This window comes from Dermacentor silvarum, chromosome 9 (assembly GCF_013339745.2).
Source record: "Dermacentor silvarum isolate Dsil-2018 chromosome 9, BIME_Dsil_1.4, whole genome shotgun sequence".
Taxonomy (NCBI): domain Eukaryota; kingdom Metazoa; phylum Arthropoda; class Arachnida; order Ixodida; family Ixodidae; genus Dermacentor; species Dermacentor silvarum.
Window position 1 is genome coordinate 162574750 of NC_051162.1, and position 27785 is coordinate 162602534.

The 27785-nt window shown below is 45.3% G+C and overlaps 1 protein-coding gene across 5 annotated transcripts in view; it reads left to right on the forward strand.

Moving 5' to 3' along the window:
* The window catches only part of LOC119464615 (uncharacterized), a 98318-nt gene that overhangs the window by 61222 nt on the left and 9311 nt on the right, over positions 1 to 27785 (forward strand). For 2 of the 5 annotated variants that reach the window (XM_049656270.1, XM_049656271.1), the window contains exons 3-4: positions 18826 to 19376; positions 20027 to 20190. In XM_049656270.1, the coding sequence (XP_049512227.1) occupies positions 18826 to 19346 (521 nt within the window). In that variant the 3' untranslated portion in view covers positions 19347 to 19376; positions 20027 to 20190. Of the gene's footprint in view, positions 1 to 15888; positions 15945 to 18755; positions 19377 to 20026; positions 20191 to 27785 lie in introns of those variants that run through there. The other 3 variants (XM_049656269.1, XM_049656268.1, XM_049656272.1) reach the window with 3 other exon arrangements.

Sequence of the window (27785 nt, forward strand, 5' to 3'; positions counted from 1 at the left end):
GTGCAACGGTAACTTGTTGCTTTCAAGGAGGTTCGACAACCGCCACTAAGTGCCCAAGAACAGCTCAAGGCCTTAGTATTGGGGCATTGTGGTACACAAGGAACAGAAAATAAAATCAACAAACAAAACAGAGAAACCTGAACGTACAGTGGCAAAATGCAACAAAAATGCGAATACATAATGGCAGAAATCGATAGTGAGCAACTGCAAGAGCGGAAATATCGACATCGTAAGCAAGGTATTTGTTGTGTCACAGGACGAGTTATAGCGCTAGAGGTGCAAGAGGAGTTAATGTTGAAATGCGGGATTACGCAAGTTTGGGCGAGGCACGCAGAACGTTTCAGCCGACAGTAACAGCGGATAAGAAAGTGGTTATGAATAAGTTTATACAAGATAAGTAATCGCGATTTTTGCCCTAATTCTAGGGGTGTAATATTAAACATGCGCAGTACACACTCACAGGATAAACTAACGGCGTCCCAGAAATCAATCGTACAGGATACGAATGAAACGTCGCTAAACACAGTCATATTAGCACATTGGTCAACTAATACAGTTCCATACAGAGGAACTAACTTTAACTTGGTGCGGAATAAAGAAGAACTACAGAGAACAACGCAGTTGACATCGTAACTTTTTTTGTCATTCTTGATATGAGACCTAACTTTTCGTTGGATGCATTACCAAGGCTTGAAACATGTTGTTCAAAAGCTAGTCGGGAGTCAATCAATATTCCTAAGTCGCGCGTGCAACTCGCTCATTTGAAAGGAATGTTATCAAGTGAGTATCTGTATGATAAAGTGGTCAATTTAAGACTATAGGAAACAACAAGTGTCTTAGTTGGGTTAATACGCAAAAAGTTAGAAGCACACCACTCCGCGACAGAATTCACACCTTCCTGTAATAATTCACAATCCTGCGCTTTTTTTATTTCACGGTAAAGCTTAATATCATCAGCGCACAAAAGAGACGCGAATGACGCATACTTCCAAGATTATTAACAACGATGTTGAAAAATACCGGACCTAAGATAGACCCCTGCGGAACACCGGAAATTGATTCATAAGGCAAAAGATTTAGCACCAAACGAACATATTTAACCGGTGGACAGGCAGTCTTGTCGGCGTTAGTACTAGTACACAGGCTAGTACTAACGCCGTAACTCAGGAGTTTATGGATAAGAAGGCCATGAGCAACAACATAAAATGCTTTTGACAGGTCGAAGTATACTGTGTCTAACTGCCTCCGATTAGCAACAGCCGGTCCCGCAGCATCAAGAAAAAAAAAAAAAAAAAAAAAAAACAAGGCTTGTTTCTACAGACCTGCCTTGAACAAGGTCATGTTGGCATACACTAATCTTATGCTTAAAGAAAAAGGTCAGATGTGTAAACATCACTATCTGAAGCACTTTTGCAAACGGAGACAAGAGGGACACAGGGCAATAATTTTTGATATCGCTCACGCGGCCACTTTTATGAATTGGCACAACTATTGCATTCTTCCAACAAGAAGGAAAGTCAGTGGTACGCAAAGCAAGATTAAAGATGTGCGTAAGGAGAGGAACAAGAATAAAGGACAACCTTTCATAACAAAAACTAGGTATTCAGTCGTAAGCAAGAGAATGCTTTGGTTTCAACTTACTTACGGCCGCCACGATATCGTGTCTGAAAAACATGATATGAAAAACATGGCGGCAGTGGCTAAACTTCTAGGGTGAAACTTGTACCGCACGCAAATACCCGAAACATTGGACGGGTGCATTGCCATCGCGGTAGCCTAGTTATTTGGTAAAGCGCCACACCTGTAATGCCGGATGCTGGATTGGGCTCCCGCCTGTGACAACATATGTTTACGTCCACTTTCAGTTCATCATCATCATCATCAACTCTCATCAGCCATATTTAATGTCCTGCGGACGAAGGCCTCTCCCTGCGATCTCCAATTAGCCCTGTCTTGCGCTAGCCTATTGCAACTTGCGCCTGCAAATTTCCTAACTTCATCGCCCCATTGGTTTTCTGCTGACCTCGACTGCGCTTCCCTTCTCTTGGTATCCATTCTGTAACCCTAATGGTCCACCGGTTTCAGTTACCTATACTTTAATCTAGCTACACTTATATATATATATATATATAGATATATATATATATATACAATATTCGATATGATACTAATTCCAGTGTTGTTTGCACAGCGAGGCTGTTTAAGCCAGCCATAATTTGTGCGTGTCCCACAAAATTATCATCATCAGCATTGGCTCGAGTGTCGTCGTCGTCGTCTTCCGCAGTTTAAGCCAGCCGCAGTTTGTGCGTGTGGCACGAAACTGCCACGCCGTAGCCATGGCAACCAGGTGATGCCACACAGACACAGCTCCGCCGAGCTCCCGCCAGCTCACGCTGTTGCGCATGCGCCGTGACGTCTACTGGCGCGTCTGCACCCCCTAGTGGAGATCAGTGGTCTGCGCGCGCTGCAGAGAGAAATACATAATAAATAAAAATGAACGTTCTTGGCAAGGCAGGATTTAAAAACCGGGTAACCACGGTCCGAAGGCGAGCGTCATAACCACCGCGCTATGCACCCACGCTTGCAGAACGTGCATTTATGGGAACCTATGTTGCATTGTACTGACGATTGCAACACAACTTTCTTGGGAGAGGGAAAGAGAAAATGAGAGCGAGAGAGAGAGAAGAGAGAGAGAAAAAGAAAGCGAGAAAGTCTTCATCAGAGCTCAAAATGTTCCATGCAACAGATTTCTACTGTGTGTGTCATTCAAGTAAGTAACAAATAGTATATATATATATATATATATATATATATATATGGTCCACCGACCGAAACTGTTGGGTAAATAGTAACCTAAGATAATTGCGAAGGTGTGCTTCTGATTTCCTAAATACGCTTGGCCCATTGAAAAATCCAGCTACTATCTATATCTATATCTATATATATATATATATATATATATATATATATATATCATAAGAAGCTAACAACCGCAAACACCACGGACAACATATAGGGGAAATTACTTCTACTTAATCCTTGAATGAAACAAATGATAAATAAATGGGAAAAAATGAGCATGAAAAACCAACTTGCTGCAGGTGAGGAACGACCCCACGTCTTCGCATTACGCGTGCGATGCTCTTACCAATTGAGCTACCGCGGCGCCGTTTTGCCATCCGCTTTCTGGGCTATTTATGTTTTTTTACTGCTATAACTAACCCTCGGAGTATCAGCCAGCGCCACTACTCACAAATCTTGGCGGCGTATGTGAAACTTCCTTTCTTGCGTAGGCGTCACGAGTACGTCATCCTTTTGGGGTGAAGGTAACTGGTTAATAAACCCACATATGCAAGCTGAAGGCATCAATGTTACCGGATTCGAGACCCTCGTTATGTAATGAACATATATATGTACGTTATTTATTCTCTCTCTCTCTCTTTATATATATATATATATATATATATATATATATACATTTGACCTGCAGAAGGGAGTGCTGAAGCGACAGATAATGTGTACACACGAGTGTATGTTGATTTTCTGGTATTATATATGTATTAGACTGAGGAGATCTTCAAGCTGCGGCTTTTTCTCCTATAGCCTTTTGCTCATTGTGGGGGAAAGTAAAAATTGATTGATATTAGTTTATTCCAAATAGTTCGGACTTTGCAAATATTTGTGTTGTGTTTTTACTGCTCATCTTTGGGGTTTCCCACTTTAAGCGCAAATTTTATGTGCTACAAAAATAAAATGTTTATTTCCTGGCATACAAATACTCTCCTCTTGAAAACATCTGATTAGCATCCTGCATACGGTGACCATTACACGTACATATTGATTTGATGCCGTTATGATGATTTCTTTGCTCACCGTGCTTACCTTCATTTCTTTGTTGCATCAAACTAACTGCTTATGCAGTATTTTTACAAACGGTAAGAACTTCAGCTGGAATCAAGATCTTCTATTGTTTTGAAAATTTACAAGGAGCACATGATAAATTCTAAATAATGAAATTAAATATTGGGGTTTTACGTGCCCAAACCAGTTCCGTCAGGCGTATCCACTTGGAATGAATATCCAGAATGACAGCAGTTTGGAGATATGCACCATCAGACTCGCCATAAAAATGCACTGTTGTTCCACTGACTTTTCTACCAAAATTATGTTTTATACATTGAAGCACACAAGTAACTGGAACACCCATGTATTTCGTCCCACACCTTGGGACATTCGAAACTGGTGTCATCCTGGAAATTCATTTCAAGTGGATGCGTGTTGCAAACTCAGCGGCTACAAATGGTAAATTACAATATGTGTCGTAAAGTAATTAACTAAGAAGTTATTAGTGAATTCTTGTGATTTAGTTGAATATGTGTTTCGATTTCTCGTGCTACTAATGTCCGCCTCTTCGAATAACCCAGCTCAGCGATAAGAATTATGCTACCTGCCACAAGCAATTTTAAAATTCCGTAAACCTTAAAACTGAACACCCTTTATATCAGGAAAAGGCATGCCTTGCGTCAAATTATTTTAAGCATATTTCTAAAATTGGCAGAGTAAAAAATTCAGAGCCCTTCCACATGCAGACCCACCTTAGTCCCAGCTTCGCTGGGACTAAGGTGGGTCTGCTGTAGTGAGTAATGCTATAGTGAATTTATATCCTATCATTATTGACTATATTGAGCTTCTTCGGCTCGTTCGTCAAAGAGCAAGGACACCGGCGTCTTGTTTTTGACAGGAGAGATGGCTAAATAGTGCGTTTGCTACGCCAAGTCCGCCCCTTCGTCATAGACTAGCGTGTGAGCCACAGCGTTCATAGCCACGGCACACAGCACGGCATCGTCAGGATCCTGTGAGATCTCTCCCGCTCCTGTTCTCGGCGGCTCATACCCACATATCCAACGTGGGTATGAGCCACACGTGATTTCTTTCTTACCTTCCTTCTTTCTTTCTTTCTCTCTTTCTTTATTTCCTTCCTTCTTTCTTTCTCTCTTTCTTTCTTGTCCCTGGCTCATACCCGCATATACAATGCGGGTATGCGCCATACGTGATTTTATTATTGTTAATCGTGAGGTAACTGACGAGCATGTGATGTTATTGATTTCATGAGCAATCAGTCAGGTTACTCATACATTCGTACCCTTCCGTGCCAGTTTTGGTATGTACTTAGTGAACGAGACGCCACAAAACGAAACACCACAAAATTGCTGCCTACTTCCGGTGTACACGGACGCGATCTCCTAGAACCTAAGCCTATAACAGCTTCACTGTAAAAAAACTTGGACAACTAAATGCAAGCAAATGAGAAAGCTGTACTTGAAGCTTCGCACGCATGATCAGTGGTAAAGCAGAATACGCAGCGGTATCCGAGGCAGTTGTGCTTGCGTGCACGTGTTCTTGCAAGCTGTCATAGCAAAACTACAGAAAGTGCACCATGCGTTGAACATAAGTAAGTATTGATCGCGATATATATAGGGGTGGCATTCTCGAACGAATCACTTTTGGCGATAATATCGCTTTCGCGTGACGTTGTACGCGGCCAATGGAATATTTGAGCGGTTTTGCTCAACCAGTAAATTTAGCGCACACTGAAAGTGATCGTCCGAGAATACGTCCCCATGTCGTTGCTACATGATGCGATTGCAATACTTTTTGTTACAAGTTGGCGCAAGTAAGACGACTGTGCTGTGTTTCTAACGGAGATGCACGACCTCGTAAATGAAACGCACGTGTCCGCAGAACAGCTTGTGACAGCGTAATACCTGCGTTTGCGCAGTGACGTAAAACCTTGAACTCCCATCGATAAAAAATATGTCAGTATGGTCTGCTGTTGCCGATAGTTGCCAACCCCGAATACCTTTGCCGAGTGGTTTCCACCTGTCTGCAGATGTCGCGTCGTCAAATCTGAGTGCTGTGGTGTGCGCGGAATGAGCACGCACGGATTTCTCGAACGGATTCAGCCTACACCGTCATTTTGCGATAGGTAGTGTCTTGCGTATCTCCACGCCATCCGCATTCAGGCGAACGGCGGGCAGAACGACGTGCGGATCGAACAAGTACAGGCCATTAGAATGCAGTAATGTGCTTTACAGGTAGATGCCATAGGACGAGACAATTTCAAATTCCGTCAAGTGACGGTGATATTATGCGGGAATTCATGGGGGCTTCCCCTCCCATCTTTCATTTTCGTTAAGTCTTCTGCCCTATACTAAGCCTACAGTACTTAAGCAGTGGCCATTTCTCTATTGCAGAAACGTATTTACCACTACACGATATCCTAATTCATATTTCATTTCCCTCTCTCACATATATGCAATGTTTCACTGTACGTATAGTGAAAGGAAATGCTGCACAGAATCGATGTCTCCACAGTGTAGTGTACACTTATGCTAAGAAATCGGCTGAAAATGACCTCTGTTTCGTGGCTTAGATGCGTGGCTTAGGATGCGAGCGCACATTTCCTTCACGGTCTACTTGTCACGAAGTAAAGAACTTCGATGCCACTCGCAGATATGCTTCCGGGGAATTACACGTATATTTGCCCTCTAAACGATGAAGTTTTCCGTGCAATTTGTTACGGATTGGCAAACTTACTCAGCCTTACTCAGCTAATCCGCTCATCGGAAAACTTTATTTTCTATACCTTTTTGAAAATGCAAACTGGCACCAATATATGCACTTCGTGGAACACTCAGATGAATCCAAAGCTAGCTTGATTCATTTATTGTCTGATTGACTTCTCTATGCACCTCTTAGTCTGGAAGCAACACAGGAACTTGTGAGAGCTTTAAAATTCGTCACCTGTACTGTCTGAACGGGCGCCTAAAGTAAATGCTGGAGTCTTTGGGATCCCACAACAATGAACATGCGGTGACTCTGGAAATGAAACTGAACTCGAAATTTCGATCTCAGCTGTATACCGCCATAACCACGAAGCCACCGCGTACAGGATTGCAAATTTTTCTCTCGCCTGTATTCGCACCGAAGTACTTCATTACTTGCACCACGGCCACGTAAGGCCGTAAACCAGATAAGTATAGTGAGGCGACACCATGCATCAGTGGGTGGGGCCAACAGGAAATTCTCTCTTCCAACTACCAGTGAAACCAAAACATGAAAATAATATACACTAAAGGGACGGGCTCATATCAATGACACACATCAGCCTTTCATAGATAGAAGTCGTGTCCCGACGCATCGTTTCAGACGTAACAACCTTATGCATATTTCATTAGCCCGCTGATCATTCGGCCTTGTTAGTGAAGTAAGGGTTATCAATTGTCTGCTGCCTCGTGGCAAAACTCATTAAGCGGTGCGGGAGCCCGTCAGAATAGATTAATCGTTTTCGGACACCATAGCTGATTGAGTAGGGTGTTTATTGGCTATTTATTTGCTGCTTTTGTAGTGGCCAGTCTTTCGAGGTTTCAATACGGATACCTTCGCTTTGAGTGGCTTTAGTATCCTAACGTTTCAGGCGTTGTCTAAGAGACGCACGAATTAGTTACACGTTATTGAAAAAAATACGCATATGACACGTAAGATTAGATCCGTGGCCTGATTAATTTTGAAAGAGAGCCTTCGATGATGCCGACTGCGTTGAATACCACAGATCGCCTTTAAAGCAACAAACAACCCATTAGCTCATATTTACAACAACTGCACTTCAGGTATGGTGTAAGAGTTCCCCCAGCTTTACAGAAATATTTCTCAGGAAGCTCATAATTGAAATTTATTCATATAAATTGTGGCATGATCAAAAGAAAGTAATTGCAGATGACGGCCTATGCATGAATACATTTCCACGGTTTTACGAGAAGGTGATGGCATTTCAAGGAAATGCTTTTTAGGAACCCTTTCAGTGCTTAAGATATTAGGAGCGGTTTGTGTACACGTTCACCGTGGTTAGACCGACCTGGTATATATCAGCGAAGTCAAACATATAGAATGGCGGCCAAGGGCCAGCCATACATAGCTTTCGCTCGACTAGCCAGTTTCGGCTGCATATTCAAACATGCCAAATTCGTGCACCTGGCATCAAGTCCAGTGAATCAAAGGAATTATGTAAGACGTTATGTGTAAAATCTAGCTCTAGGAGCTCAGAAATGGACGTTGTGCTTACCGGGAGAACGCCATCTGAAAACAATATCATGAAGGCTTCCAAGCAAATGGACACTCAAGGGAAGGACCTAACGCAAGCTCCTTGATTTAACAATACGCACAACAATGAAAGACGGTGACATTCTTATCGTTGTTCTTATTTGATTTGAAAACACACACACACACACACACACACACACACACACACCCACACACACACACACACACACATATATATATATAATATATATATATATATATATAAAGGGCGTCCCAACTACCATGCCGCAAGATTTAAAAATACGCAAATGCCACGCAGCTTGATAGCGCCAAGGTAATGCTGGTTGCCGTCACTTGGAGATACTCAGAGTATTTTTTGCAGTCCGCCTGCTTCGATAATTAACCCTAATTACTTAATAACTTGTCAAATATTATAATTAGAGGAAAAGTGTCACTGAGAAAATTGTAGAGCAACATGAGAAACTACCGATACAGCCTTCTGGTGCTCTTACGTGCTACATAAATGTCTTTTTATGAGCGTGAAGGAGCCCCGGGAATATACGCAAAATTGCCGCGCGACTAGCCACTCGAGGCACTTTGCGTGTATTCGCGGGCTTCTTTCACGCTCGGAAACACACTTTTATGCAGTACGTATTGAGCACCAGAAAGCTGTATCGGTAGTTTCTCATGTTGCTCTACAATTTTCTCACATACACTTTTCATCTAACTATAATATTTCAGAAGTTTATTAATTAATTACGACTAATTATCTATATAGGCGGAATGCAAAAAATACCATGAGTACCTCAAAGCGACGATAAATAGCATTACCTTGGTTCTGTCAAGCAACCTGGCACTTGCATATTTTTAAATCTTGCTGCATGATACTTGGGACACCCAGTATATATACACGTGACAAGAAAGGGCAAGAGAGGAGCAGGCTGGAAAGGGGCACAACGCCTGCCTACTCTTCAGAAAGGAGCGACAGAAACATAGAAATGAAAAATAGAAAGAAGGGGACGAAAAAGGAAAGAAAGAGCACGTACACACTGTACATGCCGCGCACAGTATGGCCGGTCATTGCAAGTCATGCTACGGAAGAATGCTAAAATAGAAGAAAAAATGTCTGAGGTCTTGTCACTTGAAAACGGAAATAACCCACACACGTGAACCTAAGTTCGTTAATTATAGAGAAGGAGAGCGCGATGAGCCTGATCGCGTGGAGACGCACAACAACACGGGTACAAACATTCGTCGAGTGCCATACACCCCAGGGCAAGTAGACGGCAGTTCCTCACTAGCGACGCGCACTGCGCAATATAAGCCGGGCACTCCAATATAAGGTGCTGAAGTGTCTCGCAGCAAATGCAAGATGATAAACCCAAGATGATTGTTAACAGATTTTAGCCATGTTCCAATGCTTGTTTTATTGCGCGATGACTCTCCTGGAGCTAAAACTATGACATTGACTTTGCATTCTCTCGTACGGAATGAAGTAGAATTTACACAGCATTTAGTGGAATAAATTTTTAGCAACATTTCGGTATTAGAATGACTCCAAAAGACAAGCCTTGCTGACTGAGGACATCGCAAGCACGGCATGCCTTCGTCAATACAAGGTATAGATATTGGACGTAATATTTTTAGCTGCTCAGCACCCTAATCTGTGTTAACAGCGTAAAAGCTAGATAGAAATTACATTTTATTCGCGTTATTTGATGCGAATCAACATGAAACTATGTAGCCTAACAATGCAGGATACTAGCCGCACTCACCAGTCTATCAGCACAGCAGGCCTTTGGCACACTCTCCGACAAAGGTAATGATTATATTGTGCGTGCCGGCGAAAACACGCATGGAGAGATTAGGTAAGGTGGGTGACTCTGCTGTTGAAGCTAGCTTTGCCTGAATCTCGATGAATGAGAAAATTGCCACGACTGAAATTTGTGTAGTGTTTCTGTCGCAGAAGATTGAATCCTTCATCCCGTGGCACCTAATGTCTGTCGAGAGTATGTTCAGAGTAACGGACTCTGGAGATGCAGCAAACCTCTTGGCAATTAAAATATTATGAAAACTGTATGAACTATAGTATGGCGCCCGAATTTCTGCAGAAGCGCTAATTCCACGCGAATAACTTCAATACTCCTAAATACACTATCTAAAACCTGAACGTTCCTTCTCGTCCCGACTTTTATGCCTAGAGAAAAATCGCTGAATAACCAGCTTTCTCCTCTTTAAATTTCGGTAGATTTTTTTTATTTCAGCTTACTCGCATTCGTATGATTAAGCAGAGATAACCACTGCCTGGACGCCTGTCTTTCAAGTCGAAAAAATGGCACTTTTGTATTGAGAACCAAAAAGAAAAAGAAAACTACAGATATGCAGGCAGAACATACCATAAAACGCCGAGTTTTGACGATTTCAAACTCGGCCAAATAGTGTACAGAATTCGTTTTTTGTGTTAAATAATAGGGATTGTCATATTCCTTGGAAATAAATGAGAGCTAATTCGACTTTGCTGTAGTATTACCATGAATAGGTCGACTGCAAAATGCAGCCAGCATCTCTGGAAAATTTGACTGATTTACGAAACTTTTGTAATGGTAGAGCGCAGCAGTACGTTCTCGCTTGTATTAACTGTAGCGTTTCTAAAGTAATTCACTGACACCTATCTGTACAGGGACGGGTGTCGTCCGCCATTTATTCTCCAACCCCCACTAGAATTATCTACTTCTTCTGCCTAATCGTTCTTCATCGTCTTCTTTGACTACTCAGGAGTAGACCGCTTCACTCCCCCCGGACTTCATTGTTCACAACTCCTGGTGGAATATTTGAATTCATTACTGCTGGAGGCGTACCATGTTTGCCCGGAGACTTATAAGTACCAGATAGACTTCAGGTCGCCACGCAACGCGGCAGTCTTGATTACTTGAAAGGGTCCATAAAACATGTCAATGAAAGTCCCAATTGATTTCCTTTCTAGAACGTGGTGGCCAGCTTGTATTTCCGGTATGTCGCTGTTGCGTCTTTTGTCAAAGTTATCTTCATTCGGTTTTCATATGCATCTTGTTGTTTCACACATTCCTTGCTCTCAGAAAGCCTTAGGTTATCAAGAAGGTCCAGTTCGCCATCCGCTGGAAGTTTGTGCACAGTCTCTGAAGAACCGAAAACAGGGCTACATTCAAGGGCACTTGTGCAAGAACTGTTGCGATGTCTCAGCGGCTTCAGGCGGCACTTCCACCCACCTGGAAAGTTCGGGTAAATTTAATGTACTGTTTCTTGTCTGGTATAGAACGTTGAGCAGGGACATTAGCAGCTGGGTGATATTTTGAACAAAACTTGTCATTCCTTTATCTTCCGCGAACTTTGCAAGTGTTTCACTACAAACAGAAGGTCCATTATCGCATACCCAGCCTTCAGAAGATCGATGATGCTGCTGGCGTCTTCCTTACATGCCCTGGCCATAACCGTTCTTGTACATTCATCAATAGCGAGAAAGAAAGCTTGTGTTTTCCTGACGTCTTCCACTTTCTTTCTCAGCTTCACGAAATAAAAATGGACGACTTCAAATGCTACACTTGAATCCTCTGTGGTTGCCATTATCTCTGTGGGCTGCCTGAGCTTGACTTTATTTGTCTGGCACAGATGGCACGTTCAGATATAGGTTCTGGTGAAACCCTTCGCACCTGGACAAGTAAATATCTTGAGCAGTTTATTGCACGTGCGCGAGGAACCATTGTGTCCACCTGACTCTAGGGCGTCATGGTAGAGAGGCAGTATCTTGGTAACCAGTGTAGCTGGAACGTGGTATTTGCCATCGATAAACTTCATGGCTTCGGCACCCTCCCAGAGCTTCATGTGATTAATTTCTTGAGGGTAGTCAAATGAGTTCGGTACCAGCGACCTGGACAGTGCGTGAGCACCGGTGAGTAGAAGACCCGGACAATGTGAAACGACGAAATCAAACCTTTTGAGATAATTTACCCATCTAACGATGCGTCCTTTTGTTTGTGTCATTCCAAGAAGGTGAGTCAGTGCCTGGTGATCTGTGAAAAAGGTGAATTTTGCGCCTTCTAGGTGAGTTTGAAAATACTGCACATCTTTCAAGACAGCAGGCACTTCTTTTTCTGTTTTAGAGTAGTTGATTTCGGCTGGATTTAGTTTGTACCTGTAGTACCCGACTACATAATGCTTTTGGTGGTTCAACTCCGATGATTTCTGGTACAGACCGGCGCCGGTTGCATAATATGATGCATCTGTATTGAGGACAAACATCAAAGAGAACTCTAGTATGCGTAGGCAACGGTCTGACGATAATATTTTGACAAGTTCACAGTATGCAGTTTCATACTCGTCATCGTACTAGTACGGCGTAAATTTCAGCGTCAAACGTGTGCGACATCTTGTCTTAATGGCATAGCCTTCGATGAAAGACCTACAGTGTCCGGCTAGACCTAGGAAAACGCGCAATGAGTACATCATAAGGCTTCAGCAATTTTGAATTTCTTGCAACCTATTCCTGCTTTGTACTTTTCGTGGAACCGTCAAAAACTCTACCCAGGGACACTACCTTTTCTTGGAAGACGGCACTTTTTGTAAAGTTCACTTTGAGAGGTGCAAGGCTGAGAGCGTGCAAAACTTGCGAACGGTATTTCTGATGTTGCTCCTTTGTTTTTTAATAAACAATGATATTATCAATGTAAACTTTTCAGAACGTGCCCAGGTACGGCTTCAGGGTTTTATACATGATCTTCTGAAGCCACGCTGGGAGTTCTTCCATCCAAAAGGTAGTCCAATATCTTCATTTAAGTCGAACGGTGTTATGAACGCAGCGTACATTTTCGTTTCCTCATTCCGTGGAATTTTCCAGAAGCCCTTGCAAAGGTCTAATCTTTAAAACCAACGGCAACCACCAGTCTCATCAATTATGTGATCAATCCTCGGCATTGTTTAAAGTATCAGCTCAGTTTGTTGATTAAGGGCTCGGTAATCTGTGCAAACACGGAGTTTTCCTTCTTCTTTCGGAGCAATAGTTATAGGCGATGCAAATTGTGACACCGACGGTCGACTGGTGCCAGCGTCCACCATTTCGTGTTGCTCTGCTTTCAACCATACCTTCTTTTCTCGTGACATATTATACGCCAACTCCAGCTCTCTGAACAAATTTCTTAACAACTGTGTCCGGACTTCTGCTAACTGCTACTCAACAAGGCAAAATATGTGAAAACCGTGTACATTTGGCGCAGTCCATTAACGAACAATGTTGGTGCCGCTGGCATTTTCTGAGGCCAACGGAAAGACCTGCTCTAAATGTAACTGTAATCGTAAAGCGCAGCAGTACGTTCTCGCTTGAATTGACGAGGAGGAACTGGTCAGCCTTGACGGACATTCCAGCGCTTCCGAATCGTTGAACTTCGCCACTACCACGACAAAGCTTACTCCGGCGGAGCTCGTCACGAGACGCACGGCGAGCGTTCTTCTTCGACTGCGCCAAATGTAATTGTAATTGTAGAGTGCAGCAGTACGTTCTCGCTTGCATTCACCAGTACGTTTTACAGATTGACGTGATGGCTATAAGCATACTCTCCTTGGATTTGTAGTTGAGGTTCCCTGAGACTTGCCTATCCCAGATGCCATGACTAATCTTATAAGGGGGATCAAGAAACACGTTTCAGCAAAGGAACGGGTGAAGTATATGGCCTACATGAGTGGAGATAGCGGTAGCGCAAGATAAACATCTAACATATGAAGGTAAGATCAGACGATCGTACATTTTCGCATGCACGACTGTCCCTTCGCCAATGGTAAAAACAAATTTGCATATGCTATATTCTTTTGTTTCCACATTTAGAAATTAGCCAAACAGTCTTGTGAAATTCCGCAAGGTGCACGAAAGCTTATGAAATGAAAAATTGCCTTGTACATGAATGCGGCACGAAGCCGCAAGGGTGTGGCTTTCTGCGGCTTTCTGTTCGAATGCAGAAATTGTTCAGGAAATGCCTGAGACTGCAGGCATTCTTTCTGAGAAATCCATACGGGTTTCCTTTGTCGCTTCATGCTACAGTTGGATGGAGGACAATATTCCCTTTCATAACCTGCCTTCACTATGCGGGCTTCTGCAGAAGTGGGCCTGTATTAACAAAAACCTTTCACGACACACTTCTTAGGAAGAAAACATTTTAGCCAATACTGATGCTCGTTGAAGGCGGCCAGCCTTCGTTCTAACAAACGGGTGATAACAAGCGAAATGCTCTCTGAATTACGTCCGTCATTTGTCATGTACGGTGTCATTGTGCTTTGAGTTGTTGATTTATTCGGCCTAGCTTTACCATCTCTTAACCTCCTGGTTAGCTCGAATGGTTGAGAGACGGCCTGGGATATGCGTTGGTCCCGAGTTCGATCCCCGGAACAGAACCAATTTTTCTTCAACGGCGTAGTTTTCTTTCTGAAGCAACTGTAAGGGGTTTTATTGTAGTTTCATGCTACAGTTAGACTGACGGCAATATGTTTATTTCATCAATGCACAGGTCATCCCTGAGCTTGCTAAAACGAAAAAGTGCTTCGTATTTCATTTAGGGTTGCCTTTTTCAAAACCCGATGTCCTCATTCCTCTACTCTCCCGGTAAGTGCGGTCCGCAAACTTTCGCACGATGTACAGACAATGCTTACGGTTCGCCTTCGTCTAAGGTGCACAAAACCTGAATGGGCCATGCAATTGCGGTGTCGGATACAACATGCGATGGGTTTGAGAGGTTTTGGATAAACCCGTTGTAACCATGCTGAACATGTCAAAACATTGCACACAATATTTCATTAAGCGCCACTATCATACCTTAGTAGCCATTATCTTGACTCGCGTAAAACCCACACCCCGGAAATATATGAAGCCGTAAAAAGTACGAGATTTACAGGAGTAAATGCGGTAACCGAGCAGGGTGCGTCTGTATAACGCAGACGATGCTATATTCGAGGTAAAGAACCATGCTTAACTTCCGCCTTGCCCCGTGATACGCTCGTCGTAAATTCCGCGTAATACTGCGTTTGACTACGCTGGAGCAGCAATTCCTTATGCAGCTGAGGATGCCGAGATGTGCCTGTATAACAGCGTGACCACCGTGAGGTGGGGCACGATTGGTTGTTTTCGTTCGAGTCCTTTTCGATGGAAGGGGAGGGGGGGGTGAAGCGAAGGTTAGCACACGGTACACACGGGCGAGGCAAGAATACGCAAGAACAGGATTCGACCAAGTAGCAAGAAAAAAGACGCGCGGCGGGTGGCGTCCGAGAGAAGTTACGAAGGCGGCGGAAGCGCAGAAAGAGAAATTGAGCAGCTCCTCCGGTCTGCGAGGGAGAGCCGCGCGCAGCTCACCGAATACTGGTGCACTGCGGCTCTTCGCTTTCTCCCGTGTTGCCGTTACACTTCCCTCGCACAGCGTGTCGTCTAACTTGAATTCTAGATCGAGATAAGCGCAGGAATTGTGCGCGCGTCGCGTTCCGTTTGCTTATGCTCTTGCGCTGTTGCATTGAGGAAGCGTGACTCTGGTACGATGGCGGCAGAGACGTTCCTCCTCACATTTTCATCCCTGTTCAAAACTGAAAGGGGGGGACATCGGAAGCTGTGCGCTTCGAGCGAGGGTATACCGGTGCGCAGTGTATGGCACACCTTAGGCCCTCCCTCTCGTGACGTAGGGAGAAGGACACACCGGACCTAACGGGGGAGGGGTGGGTGTCGTGTGTCGGTGGGGTATAAAAGCCCGTCTGCTTCCGCGCAGAAGACACACATCTACCAAAATCTCTTGCTCGCTTGGGTTCTGAGCAATCAGCCAGTCTTCACCATGAACTCCCTGGTAAGGATCTGCAGTTTGCGTCCCGCCGTCGGAAGGGCCTAACGCTGCGTTCGGTTACAAGGGCTTCTTCGTTTCGTCGGTTGCCGTAGCTTCTTTTACCATACCTCCATCGTGCACTTCTGGGAACCGTCTCTAAGTTCGAAAATGATTACGCCGTTAGGCATTAACCCTTACGAAGATTCCGAGTTATGAAACAAATATGGTCGCTGCCCTGGATCCGAGAGGCAAAGTTTGTAGAGTGTTCAGGTTTCAGTTCGCGTAGATTGTTGGCGCATGACTGTGTGCACAAGTTTCTTGAACCGTATTCTTAGCTAATTCCTACACAGGAATACTGGAGCACCAAATCAACCTGCAGCCTACATCCTACACTGCAAGGGCGCAAGTAGGCTCCCAAACGCCTTTTTTATTTAATAATCATAGGAACCGCATATGGCTAATTTGAATTTTCCAAACAACATTTCGATAGCTGGAACTTGCATATAAAATGCGCGGTGTCTTGCAACATAGTTAATATAAGAGCTATAGCTTGATCGTTAGCACGGCGTGGCGTGCCGTTGGAATACTGTCGCATAGCTCTAGCATCTCATGATGTTTGTGCGCCGGAGTCGGCATGGTCGTCACTGGCAACGATAGTATATCTTACGGTACTTTCCAGATATTTATCTTAAACTTAGGGTCGCGGGACGTTAGCTAACTCCCACTCGCAGAAAGCACTCGTTTGAAACTGAGTCAGATATGTAAAAAAGAAAAAAAGACACAGGACTGTCGTGACAAGATTCTTGAAGCTCTTTATTATAAATGAAATGTTGAAGGCAGTAAACAAAGACGACGCTAATATTGTGAAGCACCTAACACAAATTATGGATTGTGATTTCTCATAAAACGTCTTTAGCAGCAGCAGCAGGATTCATAGCTTAACAACGAGGCACTATGGAAGAAAGGAAATACCTTTCTTCAGGGTCAGTGGACTCAACGTATCCTATTACGTCTCACACCGGCGTTATTGAAGGTTTCGGTACTAATCAACTGCTTCGCTTCTCTAATATTCAATTAGTAATTGCGTAGTAGCCACTTTACCCAGTACTCCAACATTTCTTCACAGTAGAGGCATAATACACGCTTATAATAGGAGCATAATAATAGGGGCATAAAGGGGCATAATAATAGGGGCATAATACACACTTGCGTTGTGATATCTGTTTTAACGGCCTCCATTACTCCAGGGTCTTTCCGCTAAAGACCGCTCCAACAACGTTTGTCAGTGTTACCTTTAGCATCCTTAAAACTCGGTCCTCTTGAGCGAGAGTATAAACGCTAGCAGAGGGCTCAAATTATTGTTGATCATGAATCTTTAGGGAATGAGCTTGTCATAAAGAATTCTGATTTAAAAGTGCCCTTCGAAAAATACAAATAAAACAATGACGTAACAAAGGAAAAGCGCGAACCTAGCACGTCTCTATTGTGTTGCCAAGTCCTTGTCTTTGCAGATAAATTAAACGTAAGGATCGAAACCCTGGTACCGCGACGGTACTCAGCCAAAGGCGCACAGCGAAATATAATCATAGAGTGCGGGAAACGACTCAACATGTACAGATTTTGGACAACACGTGCGCACACAGCCCCAGCCCAGGGAAGTGACCCACAGCGTACGCCTAACATGTTAATTTGCAAACCACTACTCATGCAGCATCAAGCTGACAATTGTCTCAACTTGCACCTGACTTACCGGAATACACCTGCCTTAACAACAATTATAACAAGAGCAATCACTGTGGAGTTCAGTGCAGCAGTAGAGATATACCGTGGCGCGGTTTCTCGGTGCTGTCTCTCTGTGCGCCTTAGACATGGCAACGACCGTAGGACCAAAAATGTGGATTATAAGGATGCCATCTCGAGAACCCGAGCCCATTTCAAAAAGTGCTATTTGAAGTTCGTCAGCTGCCTTCGCTAATATTGTGGCTACCATCAGGATTGGGTGCTATTCGCTCTTGAGAAGATTGCTAGCGTATTAGATTTTTCGGAATGCGGGCTTTGCTCTTCTATACTATACTGCCCAGGGTGGACCAGTATAGACGAGTAACTATCGCAGGTTTGAAGCAATAGGCACAAATGTGCACCTACTGAGAGTCTTCTCCGTATTTACAATCTCCAAATTAAGTTAGCGAGGGCAACCATATCACGTCTTCTATACCGCGCATATTTACCTGTAATCCTTCTTAAGTTTTTCGTGCGTGTGCGCGAATGCACATTCGTCCGCCTCCCAATTCTGTCAGCTTTGTCACTCCCAGTAGTAATGCGCAACTTTGCACCTGCAACACCAACGTGCTTGCTGCCCAAGGTTCCTTCATGAAATCGTAACTTTTGGTTCGTAAGGTTGCTGTCCGTAAGGTTGAAATCGTGAGGTTGCTGCCCTTGGCCGAGCGCTTGTGACTGCTGCCCGTTCGCCTGCGTCCGCTGCTAATAAATGTATTCGCACTTCATTTACTTCACGTCGTTATTGTCGATCAACAGTGTTAAAACAAATAAGAAGGTTGATGGCACCGATACTCCCCAATACAAGGCAGAGTAATGATTACAGAGGTAACGCAATGCAAAACACCAGAAGGTGCAATGGTGTATTCTGATGTGCTATGCATTACAGCAGAAGTAACAGCGAAACGCTCCAGGAACAATGAAGTAGGACAGCCTAATGACTGCAGAAGCAGGTGTCCACAAAGTAGGCCCATGAAGCATTACAAAACATTCCTAACGCTATGCAAGTACAGAGATAAAATGAGAGAATGAGCGATCTGTGCTTCGAAATCATCGCAGGTGTGCAGCGTCCTACTAAGTGCCCTGGTTGCCAGCGCCTTTGGCGGATTCCTCGGAGGTGGTGGCGGAGGTCTCGGCGGTGGTCTGGGCGGTGGATACGTCGGTGGAGGTGGTCTCGGAGGCTACGGTGGAGGCTATGGCGGAGGTCTCGGTGGCGGCGCCGGTTTCGGAGGCCTGGGTGTCGGTGGCATCGGCGGAGGCGGCGGTAACGTCGGTGTGGGAAGCAGCGTCGTCCTGCTCAGCGGTGGCCGGGCGGGTGCCGGGAAGTCCGTGGCCGGACCTGCATTCCTCGTCCGCACTGTGCACCACGTAAATCAGGTTTCCGGCGGTGGAGCTGTTGTGGCCCACTCCGGCATCGGAGGCGTCGGCGGCGGCGCCGGTGTTGGAGGTGTCGGCCTCGGCGGTGGCCTCGGAGGTTTCGGAGGTGGTGTCACCTATGGTGGCTATGGTGGCTACGGTGCTGGTGGCTATGGTGGTTACGGGGGCTACGGCGCCGGTGGCTACGGTGGATACGGTGGCTACGGCGCTGGTGGCTATGGCGGCGGCAGCGGTGTCGTCGGCAAGGTCGTGCTCGTCAAGCACCACAAATAAGCGTCCACTTCTAATATCGGCCACATTCAGGTAAACTACTTGATAAACTCACTTCTTAAAAAAAGTTTAAATTATTGAAATGTGCGCTTTGCGCATAATGCATTGGTGGGTCCCAGCTAGGGCAGGAAAGCGCGGTTCAAATCTGAGACAAAGTAAGCTCGTTGTTCTCTTCAGACACAATGATAGCTTAAAAATCGTGTAACACAGCTCAAACTCTTATAGATCTAAAGGCATCCGCAGTACTTGTATATATGCACAAATTATATTTACATAAACAAAAGCGGATATTAACTCATGGGGCGGCTTCTTGTGCCTCGTATAGCACTTGAAGCGCAGAAGTCGTATGAATTGTACAGCTACATTTCGATAGGTGCACTTGTGGAAGAAAAACTTCATAAGCGTATCTGCATGTCTTGTTTAAGAGTAACGATTTAAGTGCCTGCTGCACGGTTATAACGAAGATATCAAACCCAATAACCAAGCAGATTTTGGCCAGAGTGCAACATTTGTTTCAGGTATGGGCAAGTGCACCATAGAAGCGAGTGGTTTTAGGCTATATCATAGCGTAGAGAAATGTGCGCAACACATCTATGCAATTCTTGTGCCTCATGCACTGCAACCACTACAGTCTACGTCAAATTATGTAACCTGATCTTACCCGTATTTCTCTTTCTTTACAGTGGGAAGAATCTTTCAGCGAAAGCCGTACAATGTCGGCCTCTGGGGGAGAACGCCCGCAGCTTACACCTGCCGTCTAAGTCGAAGAGATGACCTCAACAGTGCAAATTATGTTCGTGACTTGTGTAAATATATGTTGACGAGGGCGTCGTGCCTCGCCACCGAAAAAAAAGTATGTTTTGCCTCGTTCATTTTCATCACAAACTTGCATAGTACACACGACTTCTTTGTAGGCCTTGCTTCGGCACTCTGCCAGAAAGCCGCGAAAGGTTGCGAGTTAATGAACAAAGACATGATGTCAGAACGCAAAATATAACATAATTTGAACCTGCGTGATGGAATGACACATATAGTCATTCTTTTCGGTTATTGTTGTTGCTTATTAGACAATAGTACAAATCTTACTGTAAAATATTGTTTTTACCAAACGGGAATCGGCCGAATTCGTACACGGAATGCGTTGCAACTACATCTGAGATGGGGCTGACTTATAGTGTCCCGACAGCGTGACAATATCTCAACAAGTAGTGAATAGCTAGAACACATGTGAAAGAGCAGTCAGTGGAAATAAAAGGTAAATAATGTTGGCGTGTCAATATATTAACCGCTATTGCACGCGAACTATGCCTACACATCATCAGGCTTACAGAACGTCGTATTCAGTTATATAAATAGATATTTTCTTACTTAGTGCCCCACATAAAGCCTGGTTTTCGCTTTGCAGCATGAAGGCTTCTATAGATAACATCCGACATGTTATGGGGCTTAAGTGTTTGCTTAAACCTGAGTGTGGCGCTCTGAAAAAAAAAGCGTTGCCAGAAAGTGTAGGAAACTACACGCTTTGGGTGGCGGAAAATAACATTGCAAAGACATTTCTGCAGTTCCTGCACAAGACAGAGTAACAAACATTTATTTGATTTTCTTTTATAAAGATTGCCCTTGCGGCATTCCTCTCGAAATAAAAAAAGGTAACAGAAGCAATAAACTAGGGACGGACTTTTTTTGTAACATCGTGAGCAATGGCACATAAAAGGGAGTTACAGCCTAAAGCGAAGACGAGTGCCTTAGGTAGAACATCACAAAAACCTCTGTCTTCGTCCCTTTTCAATGTGACCGTTTCTATTCGCGGAACCCAATTGTGGCCGAGCGAGAGCCCTTCTTTACCACGTTTACTCTTTGGGACCGTGGAGTGTAAAGGATGTGTAAATACACACCTTCCTCACTACTGCACAAAGCAAAGAACGAGCTAGGTTACTTTAGACGACGCGTGCAATTATCAATTCTGTCATTCGGGATCAGACGCCGGAGACATCGACCAGGTTCATCGCTCAAGCCACTGATCACGCCGATGAAGGGGACGCTCTTCATGCGAATGCGCAAACGAAAGGCCTTCCGCCCACCCCATGCCTGCAAACCTTGTTTTCTTCCAGACAAGTCTAATACAGCCCGAAAACAAGCGCCACGTCTTCAAGCATTATTAAAATACACTGGCGGTCATTTGCCCCATTGCCACTGATATAAACGCTCAGGTAGGCCGGGAAATTGTCGGCCTCGATCGCCAGGATCAACTGGCCTGCAGCTACAAATCTATAAACACCACAACAGAGCACCCGTCTCTGCTCTGAGCTGCCATTCGCGTTCCCTCATATTGTTACCCCTCACCATCCCATCTGGACGGGCACGCCATATACGTCGCTATAGCTAACCTTTCAACATATGATTAAACTTAATCTCTCATTAGCGCCCAGCCTCCTAGCAGCCTTGGTTATTCGTTGGTGTCCGCAAAGTATTTGCGGCTGATCGGCCACTGAGACTGCTGATGAAACCTTTGTTTGTGCGTGTACGACATATAAGGGCGCTACTGCGTGAAGCATCTAGGATATGACGGGCAAGTGCATTACCCTTTTTTGGAAGCAGTGGAGAAACGAGGGAGTTAACAATCCGGTATAGAGTGAGAATGCAATAGAGGGTGCTCCTCCGCAATCTAGTTAGCGTAGCTTTCAAGTTGCTCAGACAGCGTTATAAGATTAAGCTGCGTCGACATGTTGGCGTGACACAGTACGCCAGTCAAATGCAGCTGCGCCGCGGAAACAGTGCCCTGACAGCAACCACGCATGTTGGGGAGCGCCGTCACCGGCGTTGCCGGCGTCGCCCATCAATGGTGCCCAATTAAGTTGAGGTTGAAGGAGAACAGTCAGTGTTTGTAGCCTGATCGGTACTTTCAGTTCCACTCGGACCACTGTATATCGACCAATGCACAAAGCTGCTCCGCAGGAACACTATCGTTTGTGAGCACAACGCTCGTACCATCAGTAGGAGACAGAACGGAGGCCAAGTTCCGTTATTGAGCATAGCGTCAGGGTGCGTTCACTTGACTTTCTCGTTTTCAATGCGAAGGCATTATATGCCCCCTTACGCGAAAATCCGACGGCATTGGCGGCGTGACCGAGCGATGGTACCAAAAATGGCCGACGGCGCAAAGCGTAAAGACACGTCAAAATTGCTCGGAATGAGGCCAAAATTCTCAGGGAGGTTACTGTAAACAAAGTAAATTGTTATCTTCGAAAAAATATGGGGTACATTTCGGTCTGGGTTGTAATCAAACCCAGGCCTCCGGGGCGCGAGCCGAGCACGCTTCCCCAATACCACAGCAGCTCCATGGTTCTGGCTGACTAAAGGTGTGCCTAGTACGTGCGTCATTGGACACGTCACGTCGCTGCCACCTGCCTGACTAAAGGTTTCTCCAAATGTACTATAATGCTTTCGCATTGTCACACGTAAACAGTCTTAAGTGCCTCTGTCGAGTCTTTTTTCAGCAAAATTCATTGCGTGTCTGTGTCATTGCCGGAGAAATTGAAAGGCCCAACACGTACGCTTGCCAGCGCGCGAAAACTCGCGCCTGCGCGCCTTGGGTTTGCCGCGCCTCGCGAGGAACGGCGCTTTGAACCTGCAAGGCACGTGCCAGCGCGCCCACTTGGGGCACCATTTTCACCTTCTTCCTTATGTATAATAAGCACCAGTAGTAGTAGTTCTTCCGACGCGCGAAAGGCCGTGGAGGGGAGGGTGAGGCAAGGGAGGGGACGTTTAGCTGCGGCACCAAGTGCCTATTTATATCAGAGGCTCCGGCAACAGTCACCAACGCCGCACGCATTTTGTGCGAACGCGGGCAAAACGCCGACGGCGTCGACAACAGTTCTGCGTAATGCCGGTGCTGCTGCATGTCCAAGTTTATACAGCTGATAAAGCTAGCTATCATTACTCCGTATAGCTCTCTACAAATTTGCTATCGCAATTGATGCTTCTTCTTTCAGGTGAAACTGCAACTTTTTTTAGGACAAGCTTGATGATGTCTTTTACCATGAAGTATTAGCGAAACCATCACTTTTTTCTTTAACTCCCTCAGCAATGTGGCCATTAGGGACGCCTTCCTTTCTGTTTCAGTTTTTATTAGTTATTCCAATTAGCACGATTTAGGTCGCAGGCTCGGTTTGAGCGGTGAACTAAATTTTATGCCTAACTGTCAAATGACCCATCGAGCGAAATGCAGCTACACTAACGTAAAACCTGGGGAGGTGCGAAGCATCCAGTGATGCACCACTAATGGGCTCATACTGCCTTAAACAATGGCTCATAACCCCGCAAATTCTGCCTCCCCATTACGACGACAGAAACGAAATTCTACGCTGGAATGATGAGCGGCAACGTAGACGGCTGTGGAAGACGACGACGACGACGAAGGCGAAGCAGTGGCACGAGCGCGTGCCGAGCGCGAGCACGAGCCGCTTGCTTCACCGTGACGATGACGACAGGAGATGCCGGCATCCCGAGCACATAAGGTGCTTCGCACCTAAAAGGTGTGATCACAATGACCTGAAGGTCATGAAATGATGATGAATAATGATGGCGACGGCGAGACGACGAAATTTTGTTTGGGTTGAAGCTCGCATGTGCGCTTACGCAAATCATCGGCATCCTCAGGCCGACTCTGTTTGCAATGTAATAGATGCTTGTTTACACTAGGTCCAGTGCCACCCAATTTTGCAAAGCAGGAGGCAGTAGCCAGCAGCTGTAAAGTGGTGGGAAAATCTATTCGCTGTAAAAAAAAAATCTCACCATTTCGTTCCGTCATGATCAGTGATGCGGTTATTTTACCCTGAGGCACGTCACTGGCACGTGACCACGAAATTCACCGTAGTGTACCATTATAACTCTACTCGGAGGAGCAATTTGCACTCAGGAATGCTCCGTAACATGCCAGCCGCCGGCAAACTTATGTGCGCGAGCAGTTTTGTGTTTCCGACTGCAGAATAGAGCTTGCCTTTGTGCACGGTGTATGACCTACCTTATATGACTGATGTGTTACCTACATCGAATATTAGACCGTAAGATTTTCCAAGGTGTACATGCAGTATCGAAGGGTTTTTTTTCGTCCCTGCTTTTCCGCTGCTTTTCCCCTGCACGATTCACTAACTCTGCACTTCTCGAAAATATGAAAGGCCTCATGACAAAAGTACATCTACTGTGTGTGTGTGTGTGTGTGTTTGTTGGGGGGGGGGGGGGGGGGTGACGGAGGAAGGTTAGAAAGGGGCCTCTAGAGTTCTCTATACTTCAGACATAGCCTTGACAGACATACAGGAGGCGACTGTGCATGGCCTCGCCAACCGCAAGATATAGCTTATTCGTAAATTAAAGTGCATAAAATGCAATTCAGTAAAACAGCAATGGATTTAAAGCAGGAAAAGCTAACAAACAGCAATTTATTGGCTTATCTGCCTGCATCATCCTCTGAGTCGATACTTAGTTTTCTGTTGCAGCTAGTTGAACTCGAATGCACTTCAAAATGAAGTAGCAGATCAGTTCTGCCTGAATCCCTCAAGGTGGAGGAAGTGTAATGAAAGAGATAAATTGTCGTCCACCACAATGTAGCACAGAGCTCCAAAGGTGCAATCTGCTAGCCCCCTAGTTAGCTCCGATGGTAGAGCGACCGGAAAGGCATAGGTCTCGGGTGCGAATCCCGCGCCAGGACAATTTTTTTCCTCAACTGAGAAGCGTTCGTTCTGAGAAACCCTTCTTTCCTTTGTAGCTTCGTCCTACTTTGGGGTGAATGCGAATCCCCCCCCCTCTCTCCCCCCCCCCCCCCCGCCTTTCTTGAAAACGAAGTACAGTGGAAGTCAAAAGGAGTTTCTCATTTAATAACCGATTACTCCGCCACTCTTCTCACCTGTTCGCCCGCGGCACAAGTTCCTTCTTTGTGGTGCCTGACAACACTGAGTGTATGTCTCATTATTTCTGACGTCACAAAAAATACCGCGATTTCTGCGTTGGCTTTCATACAAAATGTGCTTACCTCGCCGCGACAGGCCTACGGTCACTGCTTGCACATCACACTGGAGGCTTCCTTTCATGGGAGAGCTCCTGTGTTGCCGTTATCATTTAGCTTAAGTTTGCAATTTTCTATTTCGCGGTCCCGACACCAATGACCACTGAGCTTGGTGCTCTGTTTTCCGATATTATTTGGGTTTTAAAAGTAGCACCAAAGAAAGAGGAAAGTATTTTGTGGTTCCAAGCCACTCCTTCAAAACTTACTAAAAAACCTTTATGTCCGAAACTACGACCAGTGGGTGTCCGCGATCCGGGAGGCTTACCGTTATGCTCTCTCAAAGGGTTATGCCGTTTGTACTGGTTGCTGGGTCACAACAGCATCGTTTTCAATGACCCACTGAAGGCTACGCTAGGTCTACCCACGACACCACCAAGGTTGTTTGGATACCTCTGTCTAGAACGGACCCTGTCAAAAACCTTGGATCATTGGCTCCTAGCGCCACTTTAGATTTTCTAGGCACTTCGACGAAGCTCCAGCTTCCCCACGGACAATATTGAGTCGTTCGGAGCTGGATGTGGCATTCACAACGAGCCATTCGTTCCTCATTGGGATCAGAGGCACAATATCATGCGGCCGTTGCGGGTGTCAGGAGCGTATCGAACATCTCCTCTTCATCTGTCCTCGCTGTGACTACCGGCGCCTTCTACTACGCACCACGTCACATGACCTGTGTTAGTAACGATTTCGGTCGCTACCACAGGACCCTCTCATTTTTATAATAAACAAGGAGAATAAAGACTATTCAGAGACGGCCCCACAAGAACGGTTCGAATGCCTGCAGCCGCGCCTCCCCAGTCCGGACCCTTCGCTGACCGCGGGTGTCTCTCGCCTGCCTGCAACCCTGCACTTTACTGCCATGTATGCTGTTTTGAGCAAGAGTAAAACAGTGTATCTTAAAGGACGGTCCACACTCAGTTTGTGTGCCCGAGTTCGCGTTTGTGTGAGTTATTTCGCGTCGCGTATTTCTGGTTCAAAGTGGCATATTCGCGGTCGCTTTTGGCCAGGCCACGTTCTTTTAACCGAGTGCGCGGTTAGAGAACTGAGTCCGCGATCAGGTAGCTTACGCCTGCAGTCAAGATCATTCATGGTGGCAAAAGTAATTCAGCAGTGGCGCATGCCTCACAAGCTCAGAAAGCGACATCTACATTACTGCATTCTTGAAGTCGACTGACCTCAGTGAGTGACTGTAGTTTTTATGCGCACCTAGGGACGATGCGACATCCTCAGCAGTTTCTTTCCTTTGTTTCCTTATTTTCGTCCTCCAGCCACCTTTCTCCTGAGCAGGATAGCTAGACGGACGTGAACTGATTTACCTTCATACGTTTCATTCGTTCTTTTTGCATGTGTGTGTCCCTGACTGGGTTTTTTGCAAGTTGGGTTTGCCGGCATCGTATTATGGACAAGTGCTAGAATAGATCGTTAAGGAAGGTAAGGCGTACACAAGAGAACAAACCCAGACAACAGAAACTTAAGTCTGTGCCCATGTCTGGACGCCTCACTTTCCTTCACAATGAATTCATGCCAACTAGCTCAACTTTCTCTAGTTTTATGCTAGAATTGCGGACCCGAATATTCAGTCGTCTGACATCTCAGTTCCCTGCTCCTGAGCTAGCCTACCACGTCACGCCTGCGGTTGAAATGACACGCCGCGGACCACAACCGCCTCATTGGTCGTAAGCGGTGCTGGCCAGCTGCTTAGCTGGGCCAGCCATGTCCACATACGCAAATGACCAAGAAATTGTACATTTGGTTGGTATCGCGGTAGCTTAATTATGTGATGATCTACCACACACGATATGCGGGACATGTTGAATTGGCTCCCACTTGTGACAAATTATCCTTTCGCCCACTTACATTGACCATATTGTATGTACATTCAGATTAAACGTAACGTATAATTTCCACAATGCCTTTTGCGAATGTATTGTCGCTTTATTCGTTTGATTGCTTTATAGGTCAAGCGTTTCTTTGGGACGTGACCACCAGGAATTAACACGACTCGCATGGTTGCTCTGTTACGTTTCGTACGTTTTACGTACCCGGCTTTCATTAGGTGGCTACGTTACCTCTTTCATACCCGCACATTTCGTGAGCGTGTTATTACCACAAGGAATGTAGCCCACCTCCCCTCGCTTAAATCTCGCGCCAGAACCTTGAGCACCGGTACGTATGTGTGACGCCCTAATTTCATCTCATCTTCTCGTATTTGGGTCGTTTCGGCGCGTGAAATGTTTAAGAAAGCTTCTAGGTTTAATTTTTAGGTGTTTGGTTCATTTATAATGCTGTGTTGTGCAAGCAAATGACACTCGAAGAGACTTTGTTAAGTTCCGTGACACACTAAAGGGAGACCCAAATGCGAGAGACTAAAGCATGGCTTT